General features: G+C 46.7%; 1 protein-coding gene across 2 annotated transcripts in view; it reads left to right on the top strand.

The window, feature by feature from the left end:
- MTHFSD (methenyltetrahydrofolate synthetase domain containing) overlaps positions 1-23,194 on the top strand; it is a 536,715-nt gene that overhangs the window by 437,425 nt on the left and 76,096 nt on the right. For both annotated transcript variants that reach the window (XM_069636557.1, XM_069636565.1), the window contains exon 8: positions 5,697-5,822. In XM_069636557.1, the coding sequence (XP_069492658.1) occupies positions 5,697-5,822 (126 nt within the window). The remainder of the gene's footprint in view (positions 1-5,696; positions 5,823-23,194) is intronic.

Raw genomic sequence — 23,194 nt, 5'->3', positions numbered from 1 at the left:
TGGAAGAACATTGATCTTCTTATGCTCTATACTGTACTAAATCTGTTCTCACTATTTGATCTATTAGTCATATTGATGCCAAGTTTTTTCATCTCCCCTTGTCCCTCTTTGTTCTTCTTTGTGTCTTGCTCTTCCCTTCATGGAATGGTGTATCTCCCACAAACTTTGTGTCAGTTTTCAATATTGAATTGCCTGGATCACTTGCTATTTCTGTTATACAATTTTCACATATGTATCTATTTGTATACATTGGTCAATCTTAATGTCTCATAATGGTGTTTAAATGTGTTTGTTTGTCACAAGTCTAGGCGGAGAGCACTGGGCAGAGGCTTTATCTCACTGTATGCAAGCAGATTAAGGGAGATTCCAGAGACAATGCTAGCATTTAACAGATTAAAGGTACATATCAAGCTGTTAGTTGAATCAGGTATTCACAGGAACTGCAGGAGCAGGCTGTAAACAAAGAAATAGAGAAAAGGCAAAGACAAGCAAGTACACTGGGCAACATGGATTGATCAGAAATAAGGGTGTACTGGAATATGATAAGGGGTCTCCATGGATTAAGGAAAGCCCTTGGGATAGGTACCAGCAGATTACTCTTAACAACAGTCATACAGCAACGTTATGATTTAGGCGTGCCGAGGAAACTGTTGTACTCAGTGCAAGGGTAAAACTGAAAGACCATATACTGAGGTAGGTAAGACTTCAACTGACTAGGTGAAGGCAACAGAAGTCTTCCCTTATCTGATCCCAGGGTCACACTGTAAAACGGATTCAAGTGGAGGCACCACAGTGGACCAAGATGTATACAAGTGGAAAGCAGCGTTGAAAGAAATAACCAGGTACAGGGCAGAACAGGCCGGTTGCAAGGCAAGGATCCCAGAGGAACAGGGCGGAAGGCAGCAGAGTGCGGCAGAGCCGTCAGGCGGGAGCCCAGTGGAGCAGGGCGTAAGGCAGCGGAGTGCGGCAGAGCCGTCAGGTGGGAGCTCAGAGGAGCAGGGCGGAAGGCAGCGAAGTGGGGCAGAGCCGCAAGGCGATAGACCAGAGGAGCAGGGCAGAAGGCAGTGGAGTGTGGCAGAGCCAGCAGTTGGGAGCACAGAGAAGCAGGGCGGAAGGCAGCGGAGTGTGGCAGAGCTGCCAGGTGGGAGCCCAGAGGAGCAGGGTGGAAGGCAGCGGAGTGGGGCAGAGCCGCAAGGTGGTAGACCAGAGGAGCAGAGCAGAAGGCAGTGGAGTGTGGCAGAGCCAGCAGTTGGGAGACCAGAGGAGCAGGGCGGAAGGCAGCGGAGTGCAGCAGAGCCATCAGTTGGGAGCACAGAGGAGCAGGGCAGAAGGCAGCGGAGTGTGGCAGAGCTGCCAGGTGGGAGCCCAGAGGAGCAGGGTGGAAGGCAGCGGAGTGTGGCAGAGCCGCCAGGTGGGGGCCCAGAGGAGCACCAGCACAAACTCCCAGTGGAAGCAGTTGACTGGCAACTGCTTCTATTCAAAGTGGGCTTATAAAGGTCCTCCCAGCCAGCATGCCAGCAGGGTGGAGCTGATTGCAGACTCTGGCAGCTGTGTTCAATTAAGCCCAGCTCTGGCTTCAGTAGCCTGCAGCAGTGATTTCTAATCAAGTGCTCTCCAGCTCTCTGAAGCCTAGCCCGCAGTAGCTTGGAACAGGTGTATGCAATCAGGCCCTCTGCAGCTCTTAGTAGCTTGCTGCAAACAAATGTATTTAGTATGCCTCCTCCAGCCCTCTGCCTTTTGGACAGCATACATGTCCCAGAATGCATCTGCTGGTTTAACCCAAAAGCCGGAATGGAACATGCAATTAGATTAGTCCAAAACTGCAGCGGTAAAAGAAGGAAATAAAGGCAAAGGCGCATGTAGCGGTGCCGGGTGGCAGGCGAGTAGGATCGTGACAGTGTTGGAACATTAAAGGTATCAATAATCCAATCAAGGGACATAAGATTATCTCCCATTTTAACCTATTTAACCCCTCTGTAGTCTGCATTCAGGAAACCCATTTCTCCATGTCTGAATCTATGAAACTTTTGGGTTCAAGATGTGATTGCCAGTCTGGCTTTGGGGGGAAAAATGGAGTAGCTATATTAATTAACAAGAATTTTCACCATAACATTCTGTGTCAAAGCGCCGACATTGATGGACGATGGGTTTGGGGTAAATTACAAATAGGACTAAGTGTTGTAACCATAATGAGCATGTATGGCCCAACCATGCCTGACCCTGGATTTATGGGATACCATAAGACAAATTATACTACAATCCAATCTCAATTACCTTATTGTCTGTGGTGATATTAAAGGGTATGCAAAACAGAGGGGGGTCTGGGAAACTCTCTACACACACGAACACAGCCTATTGACTTGTTCTTGGTTGGATGGCCTCTGGGAGAGTCTCAACCAAATCTTTAGCTCACTGTTCTTTTCACAGAGAAGAAATGTCCCCGCACATCATTCCTTTGTCCTGCCCAGGGGGCAGTCCAGCACCGAAATGCTAGGCAATTCTCCTCTGAACAAGAGTACCACAGCAACCCCATACACGTGTTTCAGCCTAGTTGGGCATCATCAGTGCAGTGAAGCTGTGCCTCTCTAAGAGCAGTGAGCAAGGGGTCCACGTCTGGATTCCCCTTGTAACTTAACAGAGGGTGGTCTGGGAAACTCTCAACCAGCACACAAACAGCCCATCGACTTGTTCTTGGGTGGATGGCCTGAGGGAGAGTCTCAACAAAATATTTTTCCCAGACCCCCCTCTGTTTTGCTAAGCTGTAACACGTGTATGGGGTTGCTGTGGTACTCTTGTTCAGAGGAGAATTGCCTAGCATTTTGCTGCTGGACTGCCCCTGGGCAGGACAAAGACTGATGTGCGGGGACTTTTCTTCTCTGTGAAAAGAACAGTGAGCTAAAGACTTGGTTGAGACTCTCCCAGGGGCCATCCACCCAAGAACAAGTCAATGGGCTGTGTTCGTGCTGGTAGAAAGTTTCCCAGACCCCCCTCTGTGAACTTAGTGGGGTAGTTCGCTCAAAAATGTTATTGTTTAAAATGATTGGGCATAATGAAAAATATCTATAACAAAGATTTATTTTTTAAAGTTGATATGTAACATTTTTGGGAAATCGGCCTCAAAGTGTGGATTCGTATTCCCCTGGAGGTATCCATTTTGTCGCCTCAATAAAGGCATGCTCTGCTCTCAGGCATTAATAAGCAAAAGCTCCCAGTAGGGGGCTTTTGCTTGATTAGTTCTGCGAGAGCAGAGCTTAACATTAACACGAGAGGTCGCTGAAATCCACAAAATGGATGCCTCCTAGTGAAAACTTTGAGGCTGATTTCCCAAACTTTTACATAGGAACTTAAACCCCTTAAGTGCCAAGGACGAGGTATCTCGTCCTTGGTACTTAAGGGGTTAATGAAGGAGAAAATGTTAGAAGGCATCGAATGGCGAAATACCGAAATCACCAAAAAAGGCCTTGGCACTGGGGGGGAAAACCCATGGCAGTTAAAAGGTTAAAATATATATATTTTTTATAGATATTTTCCATTATGCCCAATATTTTTAAACAATAAAATGTTTGAGCGAACTACCCCTTTAATAATGTTGTAGACCCGTTCCTCGATGGGAGATCCAAATGTATCTTTAAAAGTTCTAAATCCCACAAATGATTTGTTTGTTGTATATGGGAGGTAGGCCTGGTTGCTACATGGAGGCTTTCTCATCCCGTGAACTTTTGACTACGCTTTTAATTTACTGCCCCATGATGCACTTTCACGCCTGGATTATATTTTTGCTGCTAAGTCCCTTTGGGATACTGTAATTGGTTCCTTAATTGCGAATATAGTTATTTTGCATAATGCAATGGTTATAACTACTCTTGACCTCTTGGATTTTAAGCAGCATTCGGGTAGATGGAAATTCAACAAAAATTTGTTCAGTGATTTCTCAACTTCCAACAGTAGTTTTTTTCTGATACTAGAGATGATGATACTTTTATGGTTAAAAACTGGGATGCTTTTAAAGCTAAAGTGATAATGAAAAATATATATTTAAGAGGTCACGCCATTGCGTATGTGTGTAAACGAAAGAAGGAATATAAAAAGGACTTAGGCGCGTTGTATCTTCAGCTCACCAATGCCGAGAAGCAGTAATATTAATCCCCTTCCAAAGTAGGCCATCGCAATATTCTGTCCTTGCGCTTCCAAATTAATAAAATATTGACAGAAGAAGCGGCCACTGCTATTCTAAAATATAAGTCTATGATTTAACAAACCTCTAACAAGACCAGAAAAGGCAACAGGTGGGGAGACGCACAGAAGGTCGTAGTATGCTGCAGCACGCCAACACTCGCCTCCCCCTCTACGTCTGCTCCCGGGTATGTCAGCCAGCCACACGTGACCATTCTCAGTGCAGTTCACTTCAGAGTGCAAAGCACATCATGCGATGAACGACTTGGAACAGCGACCCACAGGATCATTGATTTTCAACAATTGAGGAACTTGTGCGGATTATGGGTACTTTTTGCTAGTAATTATATAAAAAAATAACCACATGCTTTGTCTTTTGATTTAAACTAGGTTTGTAATAAGCTTACTTAATTGGAGATTGTTTTACGAGATCCTAACAGTGCAGTAACAACTGTTTGTTTTGAACAACTGTTTGTTTTGAGATGCACACTCCATGTTCATGTTGGTAGCAGTGTTCACTAATAGCTGTTTTCATCTACTTAAAATGACATTGGTATCTAAAATTTCAACAAAATCAGCACGTAAATGGTTTGTGTGTGCTTAACTAGGATAGGCTAAATTAAGCAATTCCCTCAGCTCTTTTGGGGATGCCATGCCTGAAGTACTGTTGCCCGCATTTATCTTTTTAAAATGTATGTAATACAAAGCCACTTCCTTCTGTAAATGTATTGCTTTGCATGATTACTTAAAAGGTCTGCTAAGAAATATTTTCATAATGTCGGTTAATGATACTCGATCAGGTTCTCATGAAAGTGCAGGGTAGAATCAATGCAGGTCATTTTCTAAACCACTGGATTGGTAACAAGTGGTGGTAAAAGTAGCAGCAATGATTACCAACACTTATACCGATTCGGGTGGTTTTACATGATTTGATATGCGATTTAGGGTGAGCCCCCTTTCCTGCTGTGCTTGTCAAATCTGCCAGGATTACCGTAGACATGAGATTTTCATACAGGCGGTGAACCAATGGAATCGCCCCTTTTAAACAGGCACATTACATTAACATCCATTGTAAATTCCTGCTGCAAGTTTTTGTGTCAGGCAGTTAAACTAATTAGTGGTCGGAAGTGTAAAAGAAATATGTAAAGGATATTTTACTTGTTTTTACTTCTTTATTTTGAATTTCCAAATACAAATGATGGAAATTACACAGATATAACTTTTGCACTTAAGCACAAACATTCACAATGTACCTTTGCTGCAATTTTTATGATTTTTATGAAATGGCTCATTGTGACTTCCCAGTTGTTTTCCCCTTTGACTTTGTTGCAAACTCAAGTAGGGCACCCGATAAAAATACTGAAAGAAAATCTAATGACTCATTGCTTTATTGGCAAATGCAATCTGTACTCATTGTTTCATGCATGCTTTGAAGACACAAGAAATGATCACAGACTCTTCTGATGTCTCCAGACACCTAACAGGAAATCAATTCACAAATTCCTTCTTTCAATTTTGTTTAGGTGGTCGATATTCCCGAAGAACTGGTTGATGATCATGATCTCACTGTAGATTATATACTGACACCAACCAGAGTTATCAAAACAAAATGTACCAGGCCGAAGCCCCTGGGGATAATATGGTCAAAGGTAAGCTATTTGCCCCTTTCAGTTTTTTGATTTAATGTTACTGGTTTCCAGTTGTATTAAGACATTGTGGATGGGTCATACATTTTCAAATGGTCGGATTTGTGTGGCTATGATATCTGTAACATGCTGCCTGATGTGATCTATTGCTCAAGAGTGTGTTTTGCTTTTGCAGCCCTTGCAATTTTTCCTGCTATAGAGTTAGAATTTACTAAACAAGTTGGCAGCCCACATCCAATGAATGTAGTTACATTTCTACACTACTTACCTGCATTTCGAGGGTATTGGGTCCTCCGACGTATTCCATATCTATGACAGGTAATCACCACAGCTGTGCGGCTTCGGAAACTTTTTTCTGCGTCCTGTGTCGATGACGTCGATGCGCCGTCGCCGAGGACCTCCTCCGATGTCTGACGTCATCCGATGTGATAAGTAGGACGCACGACGCCCGTAGCCTCAGTTCCGTTTTTTCCGCAAACGTGTTGCTTCGTGAATCTCGGTTATGCCTCGACTCTTTGGAGTTCTGTTCTTCTCGGTTCTTCAAACCTGTTCGTTTTTGTGCGAAAATCCTTTGTGTGAAGATGTCTTCTACTTCGTCTTCGACCCCACGTCTGGGCTTCAAGAAGTGCAGGGAGTGTGGGTCCAAGATGTCGGTGACGGACTCGCACGACGCCTGCCTCTGGTGCCTCGGGGAGGCCCACGACACGGATGACTGTATCGACTGCCAGTCGCTCACATCCAAAGCCTTACGGGAACGTAAGAAGAAGTTGTCAGTAGGTAGGGTGTCCAAAGCCCGGAAGTCGAAGTCTGCGGGGCTTTCGACGGATGATTCGAGAGGTGACTCTCCGCGTCGTCGTCGGAAGTCTCGTGGGTCTCCTTCTAGGAGTCGGTCTCGCCACTCCTCGGCCTCTTCGAGGCATTCTCGGAAGCACCGACAGCGGTAGTCTTCCAGGTCCTCTTCTGAGGACTCTGCCCGGCACGTCGCTTACCCCACCAGCCGTGCGACGCCAGAGGAATGGGCTTCCTTCGGGAAGAAAATGCTGGCGATTCTCGAGTCGCAGGGTACTAAGCCGTCCGCGCCCCCGAGTGGGGTCGGCCGTGAGAGGTCGAGAGACACCGCTCGCAAGAGTGGTCGGCATGAGTCACAGGAGAGGTCCCGTTCGGACAAGGGGACTCGTTCTCGACGTACCCGTTCCAGGTCCCGGTCCTCGACGCGTTCGAGACCGTGTGCACCTGTGATGTCTTCGAGGAAGACATCGACGCCTGAGGCGTCGAGGGCGTCGACAGGCTTTCTCGAGGCTCCGGCTCCGAGGAAGTCGTCGAAGCCGTCGACGCTCAGGTCGTCGGACACGCTCGGAGCTCCGGCTTCGAGGACTGTGTCGACGCCGTCGATGCTGGCGGCGCTGCATCTGACGTCGACACCGATTTACTCGACGCCGATCCTCTCGGCACCGATGCCTGTTCTCTTGACGCCGGCGCCGATTCACTCGACGCCCTCGACGACTTTCGAGGCTGGGGTGTCGGAGGTACCCCGTGGCATGGGGGAACCCCCTAGGAAGGCTCTGGTTAAGTGCAATCACTCTCGGGTGCCTTCTTTTCACCACCTGGAATATATTTCGGAGGTGGATGAGGATTCTGATGGCCTGGTTCCTACTCAGGTCCCAGATGAGATGGTCTCGGGCCATAGTGAATTTGACGATTTGAGGCAGTCACTGCATGATGCCAGTGGACTGGACACCTCTCCGGAGGTAGAGTTTTGTAGACCTGAGCCTGGCTCTCATGCCGATTCCTCGTACCGGCGCCTTGTGGCTAGGGTCTCCGAGTACTTGGGATGGTCTGCTCCCCCAGGGGAGTTTGTGCAGGATGATCTCACGGACATCCTTGATGTTGGTCCCCCAACTGACCCGGTACTGCCGTTTCATATGGCTCTACAGAGAAGGGTGGCGGCGGCTTGGACTGCTCCGGAAAGTCTCCGGCGGTGGGCAGGTCCTTGCCGCAAAAATACCATCCAGCCGGTAGCGACCCCTGCTACTTGACCAGGCACCCCACTCCGGAGAGTTTGGTGGTGCAGGCGGCAACGGCCTCGGCAAAGCAGGCGTCGTACCCTACCATCCCTCCTGATAGGGACGACAAACGTTTTGATGGCTGGGCGAAGAAAGTGTTTTCTTGAGGTGGTATGGCGCTTCAGGCGGCCAACTCCATTTGTGCCTTGTCTCGTTTCACACACACTCTGTGGAACTGTGTTGCGTTAGCGGCTGAACATATTCCCGAAGGGGACGAACGGGATGGTTTCCTTGCTATGGTCCAGGATGGTAAGGATGCCATGTGTGAGTCCGTTCAGTCGGGTTTGGACATGGCTGAATGCGTCAGCAGGTCCATGGCGGCGAGCACCGTGATATGCAGGTTTGCGTGGTTGCGGAAGTCGGGGTTTGCTCCTGATGTGCAGTCCCGGCTCCTCAACATGCCCTTTGACGGTGAACACCTTTTTGGCAGCAAGGCTGACGAGAGCCTTGAGAGGTTGCAGGCCTCCAAAGCTGCAGCGAAGTCGTTGGGCGCTGTAGTTCGCCAACCTCCGCCTTTTCGTCCTAGGGGACAGCAATGGAGGGGTGGTTCCTTTCGCTATTTCTTGTCCTTCAGTAAAGTGAGAGGTTCTGGCAGTCAAAGAGGCCAACGCAGGGGTACCAGAGGTGGACGACAGGGTACCCGTGGTGCCAAGGCCGCTCGGGCAGTTGCCTCTTTGCCCTCAGGTAACGCCGCAGCCGCTACCACTCAGTCATGAGGCCAGGTCCCATGGTTCGCCGGTTGGGGGAAGGCTGGCGCAGCATCTTGTAGAGTGGGCGTGCTATTACTTCAGATGTCTGGGTTTTGGAGATCATAACCCACGGCTACTGTCTTCCCTTTCGGCAGAGGCCTCACGACAATACACCGGGGAACCTCTCTTAGCAGAGTCCGGATCCGCTCCTTGCGCAGGAAATTCAAGCCCTGCTGGAGAAAGGCGCCATAGAACTGGTGCCTGTAGCGGAGAGGAACCAGGGGTGGTATTCCCCTTATTTTTGGATTTCGAAGAAAGACGGGGGATTGAGACCCATCATGGACTTGCGCGGTTTGAACAAACTCCTCAGGAAGGACAAGTTCAAGATGGTTACTCTCTCTCAAGTCCTCCAGGCCCTTCAGCTTCAGGACTGGTTGGTGTCTCTCGACCTCAAGGATGCTTACTTCCATGTGCCGATCCATCCCAAGCACAAGAAGTACCTGAGGTTTGCGGTTGGCGACTCGCACTTTCAGTTTCGGGTCCTGCCGTTCGGATTGACCTCCGCCCCGAGGGTTTTCACCAAGCTCATGGTGGTGGTGGCAGCGCATCTCAGGCAAGGGGGGATTCATGTCTACCCCTACCTGGACGATTGGTTGATCAGGGGGAGCACTCCCGAGCAAGTCCTGGATCATCTGTCCGTCACCTGCCACTCCCTTCACAGGCTGGGCTTCTCCCTCAATTTAAAGAAGTCCCATTTGACGCCAACACAGCGGCTCCAGTACATCGGAGCAATGCTCGACACTTCCCTGGGGGAATGTTTTCCTCCCCAGGTGAGGGCTCTTCACATTCAGCAGATGGTGCACAAGTTTCAGCATGCCCAGACGCTCCCAGCGTTCGAGTTCTTGAGGTTGCTCGGCCTCATGGCATCTGGTGCCAGAGGCTCGCCTGCGGATGAGATCTTTGCAGTGGGCACTCAAGATGCAATGGTCGCAGTCCTCCGGCAGGATGTTGGACCCGGTTCAGGTGCCGCCCTTGGTCGCCCAGGACCTTCTGTGGTGCGCCGTCGAAGGCAACTTGATGAAGGGGGCTCCATTTTTGCTTCCCTGGCCGGAGGTGACGATCGTGAAGGATGCATCCCTCACGGAATGGGGAGCTCATGCCAACGAGCTCACAGTCAGCGGTCGTTGGTCTCCGTCGGAGTCCTGGCTCCATATCAATCTGTTGGAGCTGAGGGCCCTCAGGCTAGCCCTGAAGGCTTTTCTGCCGACTGTGCGAGGAAAGAGTGTCCTGACCCTAACGGACAACACAGTGGCCATGCACTACCTCAACAAAAAGGGGGGGGCAGGGTCACTTCCTCTGTGCAGGGAGGCGATGCAGCTCGAGTTCTGGGCCATCCAGCAGGAAGTTTCGATCTCGGCAGTTCATCTGGCCGGAGACGAAAACGTGACGGCGGACGCTCTGAGCAGGCAGAGCATGATCTCTCACGAGTGGGAGTTGGCTCAGGAGATTCTCCTGGAGATCTTCGCCCTTTGGGGGACCCCTCAAGTGGATCTCTTCGCCTCCAGTGTCAACCGGAAGTGCGAGAGGTTCTGCTCGTGGGAATTTCCTCCAAAAGGATCCTTAGGAGACGCGTTCGTGGTGGATTGGTCATTCCCGCTGCTGTACGCGTTTCCTCCAGTCCCCGTCATCCCGCAAGTGCTGCGGAGGTTACGGAAGTTCGGTTCCCGGATGATCCTCATTGCTCCGGCGTGGGCTCGGAGGACGTGGTACCCGGACCTTCTCGACTTGTCCATCTGCCCTCCACGTCGTCTTCCCTACCGAGACGATCTGCTCTCACGGTAGGGGGGTCAGGTTCTCCATCCAGAGGTCAGATCCCTCAACCTTCACACTTGGCTTCTGAAAGGTTGAGGTATAAGGATTGGGACCTCCCTGAAGACGTGATGGAGGTGTTGCTCTCGGCCCGACGGCGAGCAACAAAGTCTCTGTGCCGTTGCCGTTGGAGTAAGTTCTGCGACTTGTGCAGAGTTCAGAATGTGGATCCTTTCCATGTGACATCCCCATGGTTCTGTCCTTTTTACTTTCTTTGGCCCACACGGGCTTGCAAGTGGGTACCATTAAAGGTTACCTGGCGGCGCTGTCCATCTTTAAGCGCTCGTCTGAAGAGTGTTCCTACTTTAAAATCCCTTTAATTTCACAGTTTCTGAAAGGGCTCACTAATGTGTTCCCTCCGTCACCTTTCCTGGTGCCCGGTTGGGATTTAAACCTTGTTCTTAAGTTTCTTATGGGTGCTCCGTTTGAGCCTTTACATTCTTGCCCTTTGAGGCTGTTAACTCTGAAAACTGTGTTTTTAGTTGCGGTTACTTCCGCTCGCAGAGTGAGTGAGTTACAAGCACTTTCAGTTAAGCCACCCTTCACTGTATTTCACAAGGACAGAGTTGTCCTTAGAGTTCGTCCTTCTTTTCTTCCGAAGGTGGTTTCGGAATTTCATTTGGCCCAGAAGGTTGTTCTTCCGGCATTCTATCCTCCTCCGCATCCTGGTAAGGAAGAGGAGAGGCTCCATAGGCTTGATCCTAGGAGACCTTTAAGCTTTTATGTTTCACGCATGTCCCGGGTCAGAGTGGACGATCAACTCTTTATTGGTTACTCTGGAAAGCGTTTGGGACAAGCTGTGACGAAACAGACTTTGTCTCACTGGATTATTTTGGCCATCTCGGAGTGTTACCGCTTGGCGGGTACGGACCCACCGGCTGGCTTGCGGGCCCATTCTACCAGGGGTATGGCTGCATCTACTGCCCTGCAGAGGGGTGTTCCTATTCGCAACATCTGTGATGCAGCCACCTGGGCTTCAGTACATACATTTGTACGTAACTATTCCCTTGATTCCATCCGAGGACAGGATCTGGCCTTTGGCAAGGCGGTCCTTTGCTCTGCTATTTGATTGGCAATTCTAAATTTTAATTCTATATTCTTTCCCTCCTCCTTGCTCTGGTACTGCTTTGGGAGTCTGTCATAGATATGGAATACGTCGGAGGACCCAATCCCCTCGAAGAACAAGTTACTTTCTTACCTGGTAACGTTCTTTCGATGGGATGGTCTGACGACGTATTCCATATCGCTCCCTCCCTACCTTCCCCGCTGCAGAATTTCTTATGCGATTGCAGCTTACGTTCCGCAAGGCTTTGTGTCTGACTGGCAGTAGACTAATGTCACACGTTCCGGGGGAAAAAACTACAACTGAGGCTACGGGCGTCGTGCGTCCTACTTATCACATCGGATGACGTCGGACGTCGGAGGAGGTCCTCGGCGACGGCGCATCGACGCAGGACGCAGACGCTGAAAAAAGTTTCCGAAGCAGCACAGCTGTGGTAATTACCTGTCATAGATATGGAATACGTCGTCGGACCATCCCATCGAAAGAACGTTACCAGGTAAGAAAGTAACTTGTTCATCTCTTTCATATCCTCTGTAGCTCACTGTCCTCATAAGCATCCTTACTGACTTTGTGTTAAGGTGCCTACGTTGCTTTATTTTCTTCCTACCTAGGATAAACCAGTTAGGCTAAAATATTACTTTTTAAAATGTCTTTCTCCAAAAGGGTTATGCGCCTCTGAATTGGTGCTTTTATTTTTTAGCTTATATTATTTTCAGTATTTCTTAGGCTACAAAAGGAAAAGGAATTACATGCTCTTACCTAGAGAATCCCATATAAAACATAGTTCAAGCAGAATCAAATTTGCGTGGAATGTTTAACTAAATCATGTGGCATTTATAAAGGCTCCATGATGAGCGGACATTCCCAGTAAGGGAGAAAGAACGACATCTGTGATTCTTTACCTTTTCAGCGTCATGTCAGAGGTGCAGCAGTCGAGCATGTAGAAAAGCTCTTTGAGTGCAAAGGGAAGAGATAAATTGTCAGACAGTGTCACGTCAGTCCACAAGGCATTGTGAAGCAGATGCATACCTGGAGATTGTGTCAGACTACAGGTTATTAAGCCGGCCTCTTAGTGGATCACCATGATAAATTAAAATTCTGCTGGAACCAGAGTGCATGGGAACACATCAGAAAGCAGTGGGAGTGAGACGAGAGGGACACCCAGTGCTGGAGTGCCTGCGGAGCGGCTTCGAAATATATTGACAAGGAAAATCATGAGACAAGAATTGAGATTCATGGGCATTGCTAGTAGACAAAGGCTGGCAGTCGTAGAAAGGCAGTGCATGTGATACCAGTAAGGTATTAAGAAAATGGAACAAGTTAAGCTGCATGCCGGAACCTCGAGTCCCAATTCCTAAGGCACCCTGAAAGAAAGAATGATGGCAGCCATTGTGAAAGTGAATACACGGGTGGAATAGGGTGCAACGTGATTCAGAAATCCAGTCTATGGAAACATGAGACTGCTACAACCATGACCTATCCTGAAGAGCTACTGCTGTGATATATGAAGCTCGTCCCTGGGAGCCTGACTATACCAAAGATGCTAAAAGGAGTGGCAAGGTTCGATCTGTGTAGCAGCTCAAAGACCGGGGACTAAACTCTCACCAAGAGACCACACCTTGTTTGGAAATGTCCATTTGCCTACAACGTCCACATAAACCAGGTGATACTTGCCTGGGTGGTCACTCTCCACTCACAGGTCTTAATTGTAAAGGGAAACTGAGAAGGATTGTGTCCAACACAGGTCAAGGAAAAGCCCATAGTGTTTTCACCTTCCACACCAATGCCCATGCAGGATTACAGGAAATGGTGCCATAACACTCATATGGAGCTTGGAGAGCCAATTTAAAAAATGAACACCAAAGTAGATGGCAATACTAGAAATTCAAACCAATTGGAAGGAATTGACTTTATATAGTCCATAAGGATTTAATGTCTTGATGTTTTCATGAGGGGTCATGGCTTTCGTGGGCCCAAGCCCAGTACTTCCAAATAACCAAGAAAGTCCTGTGATGCTTACATTGAGGGCCCCTAAAATATACATGCACTATTGTTGGAATTTAGGACATGGTTATTGCTTTACTGGTTCTTGGAACAATCCTATAACAGTGAACAGTCAGTCATTGCATCAGCCTTATAGCCATACCACATAGAGAAGTGGCCTTTCCTTACCAACCAGAGTTCATTCCATATCTCATGGTTGAGCAGTGCCACTGCCATAGCCACAGGCACCACAATCCCAAGCATTTGTTAAGGTCTCTTTTTTCCTTATGACACAGACATGAAATTATTATTGAGATTCATATGATGGTCAGCACACTTGCTGACACAATAGATTGGCTTGGCAGTAAAGCCGAGGCGTGCCAGAAACCATTACTTAGTGATTCCTTTCTACAGGCCAGCATTTCCTCTGTTAATCCTGGAAATCAGTCATGTTGAATAACCTCCAACACATCTGGAGAATAAGAGTGAAGCATGATAACAAACAGGACAGTAAGATCTGAAAGGTTGTCGTCAAGAATCAAAAGTATGTTGAGCAGAGTCGCCGGAGAATAATTTGGGGGCAACATGTTTGTCTTGGAAGCAAGACAACGCAGAGCAACGCAGTTTCGAATCCCAGACCCTTAGAGTCTGGTCCCCGGTATTAAGCGCATTCTAAAGGAAAGATAATTAACAAAATGAAGGCCTCCTTCAGATAGTCAATTAAAGATACCCCAACACATGGTCTAAGTACAGAAGTGTAGCGCACCCAGGATAACGCAGCAGAGTACTTGCAGCCTGCATACAAGTACTCAGAGGGGAGGGCAGGGCGATGGAGTGGTGGAAGCTTCTCACAAAGTCCCACCAGGAAACAAAGCACTAATAGAAATCACTCTGCTTGCTACAGGCCTGGCAAGCAGACCAGCAGGTCATGTTGAACATGCAAAATCTTTGTTAAAAGCAAATCCACATTGTCCCTGGCCACTGGAGATGAACCTCTGGGAATATAAGGCTCAAAAGTTGGAGGCGAAGTGAGAAAAGGGTTCTATGTAACTTTTTTGCTTTTTTAAAAAGAAAAATCAACTTTATTGGCATTTCCATTATTACAAATCTCACAACAGCCAGACGAAAGTAACAAGAACCAACAAAGAATCCACTTTGCAACTGGCACGCCCCAACAAGAAAGTACCCCCAACATGTGCTCAAACACCCCACCTTCCCCTCCAACACATGCTTATACTATTTCTTGACCCATGGAATAGCATTGAATGATAAGGTCTGTCCTATCCCACCCAACCCTCTGATGCAGTCTCAATCCCCACTAAATTTGACCACCCCCTGTGCACATTCAAGCTTGAAACCCCTCGACAGCTCCTGCCCTCCGTGCTTCCCTTCTCCCCTCAGAGCCCTTCCATCACAGTTCAGGTCTCCAAAAGCATATATCTGGACCGAAATCCTGCCCACTCCGCCTCAAGGTTAGCTCCTCTGCCATGTAATGCTGCCGTGATCTACTCCATCACTTATATGTTCTTCCCCATACTTATCCACTCCCTCTTGCCCGGGAGCAACAATCTCTTCCAATGCATCACAAGGCAAGCCTTATACGCTAATAGCAAAGAATGCGGCAGGTGCAGCAGACTCCTATATTCTCCCACCACTCCTTCCAGCCCGAACATAACCAGTAATGGGCTCTTGGCTCTAGGGATCCCCTCCAACTCATTGATCTACCCAAGCACCACATCCCAGTAAATCTGAACCTTCTAGCATCCCCACCACATAATGCCAGTAATTGGTCCTCTCCCCACAGTCATGCCAGCAAAGGGGGCTCATTTTGGAAAGATGCAGCAGGTCATATTGCCATTTGTGAAGCAGTTTGATCGCGTGAGGCTTATACTGGCAGGCGATCAAGACCCTGTGCGCCCTGCAACACATTTTGCGCTATGACTCATCCACTTCTAGACCCAACTCCCCCTGCCACTTGCCCCAGAGCTTTTCCGTACTCCCTCTACCGACTTCCACCAGATCCCTGTATAGGGATCAAATCATATGTACAAAAAAGTGGACCGTTAGATCGTGGATGGCAAGAAGCTGGTCATTAACTATTTTATCCCAACATTGTTATTCAAGGTTTAGACAATTGTTTTGTGGTACAAAAACAACATAGATTTTTCTCAGTCACATAACCAATTAAAAGCTCTATTAAATGTACTCCATCGCGCACACACACTCAACCATTCATAAACCGTTCCTATTTCTCTACATTAACACATGGTTCCATAATACATATGACCATCTAACACAAATTATTTACAAAATATTTCTAACACCCCTTCTAGTATAGATCTGTTAAACAACAGAAGATGTTAGTCGGCACGTGTTTCAGTCGGTTTCACTGGGCTTCAGTATATAGCCCTCTATTATCCCAACCTTCTTCAGGACAGAAGCTAAATACAGATTATGCCTTCCTTCGGGGTAGATGGAGTGGGAGACATCATCTCCAATTTCTATCTTGGAGGTGGTACAGGACAGTGGACCAAATCCCAAATGCCCAGGCGATTTGATAACTTCTGTACTGAGCTGCTCTGTGCAATGTTAAACATCTTGTAACACTGGGTCTTCTTATTAGGTATCTCGCAGGTGTAGTGTTCTTGCATGCGATAGCTGCATCTGGTCTGCACCCTAATCATGGGAACGCTGGAGTATCAACTTCCTCGCGCTCATGATCCGCTACGTTTCTCGATGCACGCAGTTTTGATGTGACTCCCCTCATGGAGCCCACCAGCATCAATGCCCGCCCCGCTGCGAACCACCACACCCTCTCCACCTCCACTTTCAATCTTTTATGGAACAGGATACAAACACCCCCTCTTCTCGCCTCCCCAGACTGGAGGAAGAGAACGTCTGCCCTCATTCTCCAAAACTCTCTGGCGACCAGTGACCTTTAAGTCGGTGAGTTGAGCCCCTTAACATTTAGTGTGTAAATCCATTGGCGTAATCTCCTTCCGCCGTGGTCACGTCAAACATTGCCACGCATCACACCTCTCCATCTGGGCAGACCACAATCTGCATACAACCGTATCCCCCTGGGTCATAACAACTTGAACTGAACACCCCCTTCCCCCAACAATAACACCTCCCAGACATCCCCCCCCCCTTGCTCCCAACCATCCGCTCCTCCTGAGGCGACCGGTCTCCTCCTGCTAGCATCCCTGGATGAGCACAGAGCCACCAATAGGGCTCGAAGCCCCGGGGCATCTCAGCTTACTCTGCCAAATCAAGAGCCCCCTCCCGCTCCCCTTCCACCTTTCGAACAGCCCTCGGTCAACTCCTCCACAATGCTACCATGCCCCCCCACCCATTGTGAGTTGGCGGTCTACTGTAGGCCGGCCACTGTGAACTTTAAAAGCTCACTGTGACCCTCCTCCCAACATGACCCTTCAGTTTGTTTGTCTCTCCATCCGGGCTGCAAACACAGCACCTAACACACATTAAGAAACCAGGAAAAACAATCAACCATTAACCCCCACCCATACCTGCAACCAATAGTCAGGTAGCCCCAGCTGGTGGGGTGTTCAACTTCTTAAACATGCTTGAGCCCAGAACCTTGCGCCTATTCTGACCCTTTATGCACCACTTTCTATATTCGGGGCCCTTCGAGCTGCCTTCCGGTGTGGTCTCGCCATCTTCAATCAGTTCTTCCATTACCCTGCTTATGTCATCCTCTGTGACTAATTTGTAGTTGTATCCGTCCACCTCGAACGAGATGGAGAAGGGGAAGCCCCACCTGTATCACACCTCTTCTCATTAAGCCATTTCGACAGTGGAACGCATAGGCGTCTCTTCGCCAATGTGAGTTGAGGACAAGACTAGATAAACCAAGACTTTCGCTGTGCCAAGCAGCACCGTACCCACCCCTCTGGCCTTCTCCAGGATCTTTTGCCTGTCAGGGTAGTTGTGGAAGCGGGCTAGGACTGATCTCGGACCTATGCCCGTCCCACTGGCTCAGTGCACCCTATCACTTTTTGGTTCATCAATCGTGTTGTCTTCGAATAGAAGCTTTGTCACCTCATGCATGACCCTCTGCAGGTCCCTTTCAGTTTCCCCCTCTTTTTCCAGTACTCCAAAATATCTTAGATTATTCCTCCTTTCACGATTTTCAAAGTCGTCCATCTTGAGGGCTATCTCCCCCTCCCGTCTTTCCAGTTCCACCATCCTCATATGCATATGGATCTCCAGAGTTTCGAGAGAAGTCTGGTTGTTTTCCACCGCTTGCAGCCTCTCGTCCATTTTGTCAATTCTCAAATTGATCTTATTGTGATGCTGGAAATGCATCGTAGGGACAGGGCCTCCGAATCCTTGTCCTTTATTGCCTTATCATGTATGTTCTGTCTTGTTTTCCGCGCAGGGGTTCATGTGGGACTCCTGGCAGTGTGGCTCTTCCTGTATTTGGTTTGGTGAACAGACCCTTGGGATACCCTTATGGCACCCATGGGTGGCGGTACGACCCTGTAGTCCTAGTGTATGTTTTTGGACACCTATGTGTTGTGTGGCCCACAGAGCAGGGTACGGGCTGGTGGCAGCTCTGTGCTGAATTGACAAGTACCCTGAGCGTCCTCCATTTTGGGATTCCCAGTCCCTGTCATTGGAATCAGGGGATTCCTGATCGGAAACAAGATGGCCTCTGTGGCCTCGTGCTTTCTATCGCCTGTTAACTTACTTTTCCCGAAGTCCCGGGAAACCCTGACTCTGTCCCTTTCCCCTGACTGGCTGTAGGGTGGAAATTCCATATATGGTGTTGTGGGGGGAAGCATATATTTCTACAGGGGTACTGCCCCACACAAATCTGGTATTGACCCCTCTTACTAAGTGGGATCAATTTAAATTACAAACAAAGGAGGAGTACTAATCCTTAATATACATTGATATTGTCAGGATTGCACAACAAATGGTAAATACCTAGACATCACCACATACACTCAAAACTCATCAGTATATGTCTTCAACAAAATGTTCCATATAACATATTTTAATATTCTAGAAAATTCAAAAACATTCAAAGCTACAAGACCCTGACAATTAGATCTAAAACATTTAAAAAGCATATGCACATGTTACAATACAATATATACAAAGCAATAAACAACAAATTTAGACATTTAAAAGACACAGGAAACAGAAGTTAGAACCTGAAAAACCGAGTACAGTGCCAAATTAATTGTTATTGTTACACACTGTGCCCAACATAGCCCGACTTATATAAGTTTCTGTCCTTAATGTTGTGTGTTAACTGGACATTCCTCAGTGGCAATCATATCTCTTGTGCTCTGAATTGGCAGTCTTTTTCCACTCAAAATTCTATTCTTAGGTTTCAAACAATGGTACTCCAAAATCTGTGGGTGCAACAAAACAACACAACCATATAAATATGTGGGCATCACAGGTTTACATTACTCCACCTAGCCCTACCCCTCAATACCAAAAAGGGAAATGAACGGTAGGAAATTATAACTATCTCAACCTGAAAAATTCGTCCCAAGAGAACAATTTTCTTAGGCCAACTAAGGTAATCACTCCTCAGTTCTGTTGACACTGGTCGTCCTGTCCAACACCAGTGCACACGGTCCCACTGTACAAAAACACAATAAAAGGGCAAAAAAGCCCACAAAACAGACTGTAAGCAAGCATCAAACAATTCCGTTGTAAAACTGCACACCTAATCTCAAAGCAATCCCTTAGGATACAACATGTACCAAACAACATCGGTTCCTCACCTTAGTGGACCCGTTCTGAAATATAGCAATTCCAATAATTGTAGGTGTCCTAGTAGTCTTCAAACGTCCCCAAATGGATTAGGTAATCAATTGGTGTTCAACCTCCAAAATTGGTCCTAAACACTGGACAAACCAATAGTCCATTGCAAACCGTCCAAACCAAACACACTCTCTTGAGACATTAAATTCCATTTCGCTGGTGTCCAGGCTTACCTACCCAAAAGCTCGTAGCGTGTCTGCATGTAAACACCCTTTACTGAGACAAGAAAGCAACTTCACTCGCTCACTCCGTTTGGAACAACGCTCAAATGCAGGTACGTCCCGTGATTGCACGGCATAACAGCTGCTGTGAAGTACGTTGCTAAGCAACCTATTACAATCCAACGTGATACGATCACGTGATTTAATCACGTAGGGGTTTGTGTTCAAACAAAACACGCCTCTACAAGCCATCAGCATTAAGGCTGGCCCAGCCTCTAATGCCCGAAAAAATGAGTCGTTTAACAACCCGAAGTTGCTAAGCAACCCACTCACGTGTAACATTACGGCCACGTGATACTATCACGTCCTAGTTTATTTACACGTGGCATTCCCGGCCGGGAAATGGAAAGCTACCTGTAACTCCCAAATGTGCAAAACCAGTGACCAAAATATCAACACTGGCAACACCAACATCCACCAAGGTGGATCGAAACGGGGAAAACAGCTACCTCCCTCAATGAATAGCTATAGCCATAGTGAAACGTACAAAGAACACCACCGGGTCAGAAATATATCAAGGTCTATGATTGGGCCCCATCCATTGGAATGTAAAAACTATTCCAGAATGTGTGACATACAGTGTAAATATCTGGTCACTACTCCTCAAAGGGGGACTGTACATGTTATGTTAAACCTATCCAAATGCGGGTAACAAAGGCCTCGAGAAGAACCACTCGGAAAGCCCCAGACAACGGATAGAATCAACAGAGGAAATATTCATCTAACGTTGTGCCATTCAATACTTTCATTGAGCCCTACAAGATGGCTTTTGGTCATGAAAATCAATTTCTGCTCTAAATTGACCAATTTTCTATTAATAAGATCTTGGCATTTCCCTGTTACCTTCTTCAAAATACACCATTCAAAATCATTTTCTGAGTGACCCAAACTTCTAAAGTGGGACACTAAGGGTGCAGTTTCGATATTATTCCTAATGCAACTCCTGTGTTCAATCATCTGTGTCTTGCATTTCCTGTTGGTCTTGCCAATGTATATCAAAGAACACAGACATTTAATCATGTAAATAACATTATTGGTGTTGCAATTAGTATGTTCTTTTAACACCCATTCATGTTTCAAACCAAGATTTACCTTCAAAACTTTTTTAGTCAGGGGACACATTACACAATTACCACACGGGTGGTGACCCAACACTAGTGGGAGATTCCAAAGAGTACTTTGTTTGCGTGGACACACAGTGGAACGTTGGATGTCATTTTTCATTACCAGGTTCCTGATATTAGTACTTTTCTTGAAAGCCACGATAGGTACAGGAGACGTCATCGCAAAAACAAAGAGGTGATGGCTAGAAGGTTTAGACTGAATCTTAACCACTGGCATTGCTCGCGGCAACCCTCCAGGAGACGTCATGCATTTTTCCAATTTTTCCAAATGATCCCCTTGATTTTATAGGACAAATTGCTGAAAGTGTTGACCAGTACCAAAGGTGGATTTGAAGAGTCTTTAATCTTTTTTTCAAAAAGGGAACCCCGATCATTGTTAAAAGCTTGTTTAGCTGCTTGTTTGACCCCCTGTTGTTCAACTTCTCAATCAGTACATTTGCCCCTTCTTCATGATTCTCTTTGGTGCTACTATTTCTTTTAATACGTAGAAATTGCCCAAAAGGCAAATTATCGCGAATATGCTTTGCATTGTGACTCTAGTAATGAAGAAGTGCATTTTTGTCTGAAACCTTAACAAAAGGTTTTACACACAATTCCAAATTATTGTGATAAATTGTCAGGTCCAAATAGTTGACCTCCATTACACTGAATGTGGCCGTAAATTTGAGATATCTGTTTTGGATATTCAACCAGGTCAAAAACTCTTTAGCCTCCTCTACAGAGCCATGCCAAACTACAAAGACATCATCGATGTACCTCAGCCATTAAATTATCTGGTTTTTAAAGGGATTCAAATCTGAGTAAACTACTGTTTGTTCAACCATGTCTACATACAGATTGGCTAGATTGGGGGCCATAGCGGCCCTCATCGCTGTACCTTCCACTTGTACATAAAATTGTCCACCAAAAGTTGTTAACCAAAGCTCTCTCGGCACACCACAATATAAATGAGTTGCTCACAGGATGGTTATCCTCCCTTAGTAGCAAGGTTTCTTCAATGACTTCTAGAGTGGCTCGCTGGGGAATGTTAGTATAAAGAGATTGAATGTCTAAACATATTAATACATCTGTGGAGGGATTGAAAGGTAAACCTTCTATTTTGGAAATCGCATCACGAGTGTCTTGTACATAGCTCTGCATTTTCATCACAAAGGATCTTAAATATACATCCACAAATTTAGATAAAGGTTCCAAGGGGGAGTTAACCCCGGAGACAATGGGTCTACCTGGAGGTTTCTCTAAACTCTTGTGAATTTTGGGGAGTATATAGAACACAGGGATTCTGGCTGACTCCCTAGCTAAATACTCTCCTTCCTGTTTACTGATCCATTCTAGTTCCACAGCTTCAGTTTTTCATTCTTGTATATATGGGTCAACGGAATATCTGACCACATATATTCTTCCTTCTCTCCTTCCCTTAAAATGGCTTCCAATGCAGACAAAAGCCTGGGGTACTCGGAATACTATATTCTGAAACTATTGAACTCTATCCCTGATTTGGGTTTAGACAGTGAATTCTGTGAAATGAATAAAGACGATCAATGGGATGAATTAACCCAAGTGCGTAAACGTTTAGTCCGCACCGAATTACATGCCATAATCATGATTGAATATTTGAAAAATCAAGCCCTTCCTCAAGGGCTAATAGTCCGTAATGAACCCAGACTCTTTTTGGATAATGCGGATTTCAAATTAAAATGGAGTTATATAGCCAATAAGTGTGGGAGAGACTGGTTGGTTTTAATTATCGAAATAGCTCAGGAAACAAGCAAGAAAATAATGATTGAATTAACTTCCTTGGAGGAAGAAATGAAGAAATAATTTGATATAGAAGTTTTTAAAACCAAATTAGAGGCACACATGAAGGAAATGCAATCTTTTAAAATAGATACAAGTTCTGAAAGAATAAAAAGACTAAAGAAAGATTTAACCAGTTTTTCACACGAGAAGATATTCCCGTATACTACAAAAGACTACGTGTTTGGGGCCCAGAGTGGACCACAACAACAAAAAAATAATCGTAGGGTGAGATTCAGGAATACATCCTACAGTTCAAGTGAAGATGGAAATACAGTGAGCAATGAGGATGACCTATCCAATCCTGGTCAAAGAGGCAGGGGGGGCCGAAGGGGTAGGAATCAGGGCAATACTTGTGGTACCCGAAACGGACCAAGACGTCAACCTTTTCTAGGCAGAGGGAATGGCGGGCAAGAATGGAATGGAGACCGCATGCAAACACACAGCCACCGGGGTTGGTAGTTAACCTCTCCAACTATCCGTTGGCAGTGGAAGAAGAGGAAACTCTTCACAAGGGTTTAAATGTTGTGGTCTCCAAATTTCATAACCCTTTTGAGTTTAGGCTCGAGTTTAATACCTTCATGCGTAAAGTTCATCTGAGGGAGTTTTTTGGTGACCAACCAGCCAATCCTTGTACTAACCTCAGTGGTTTAAGAAATCCCTCTACCTTTTGTCCCCCTGTGCATACTCATTCTCCTGAATCGCTAGTCTTCGAGAAAAAGGTGCTGAAGGAAGTAGAATGTTTGGAACAGAAAGGT

The sequence above is a fragment of the Ambystoma mexicanum genome, chromosome 1q, assembly GCF_040938575.1.
Source record: "Ambystoma mexicanum isolate Mex_15411 chromosome 1q, UKY_AmexF1_1, whole genome shotgun sequence".
NCBI lineage: Eukaryota > Metazoa > Chordata > Amphibia > Caudata > Ambystomatidae > Ambystoma > Ambystoma mexicanum.
This window is presented reverse-complemented; position numbering and strand designations above follow the sequence as displayed.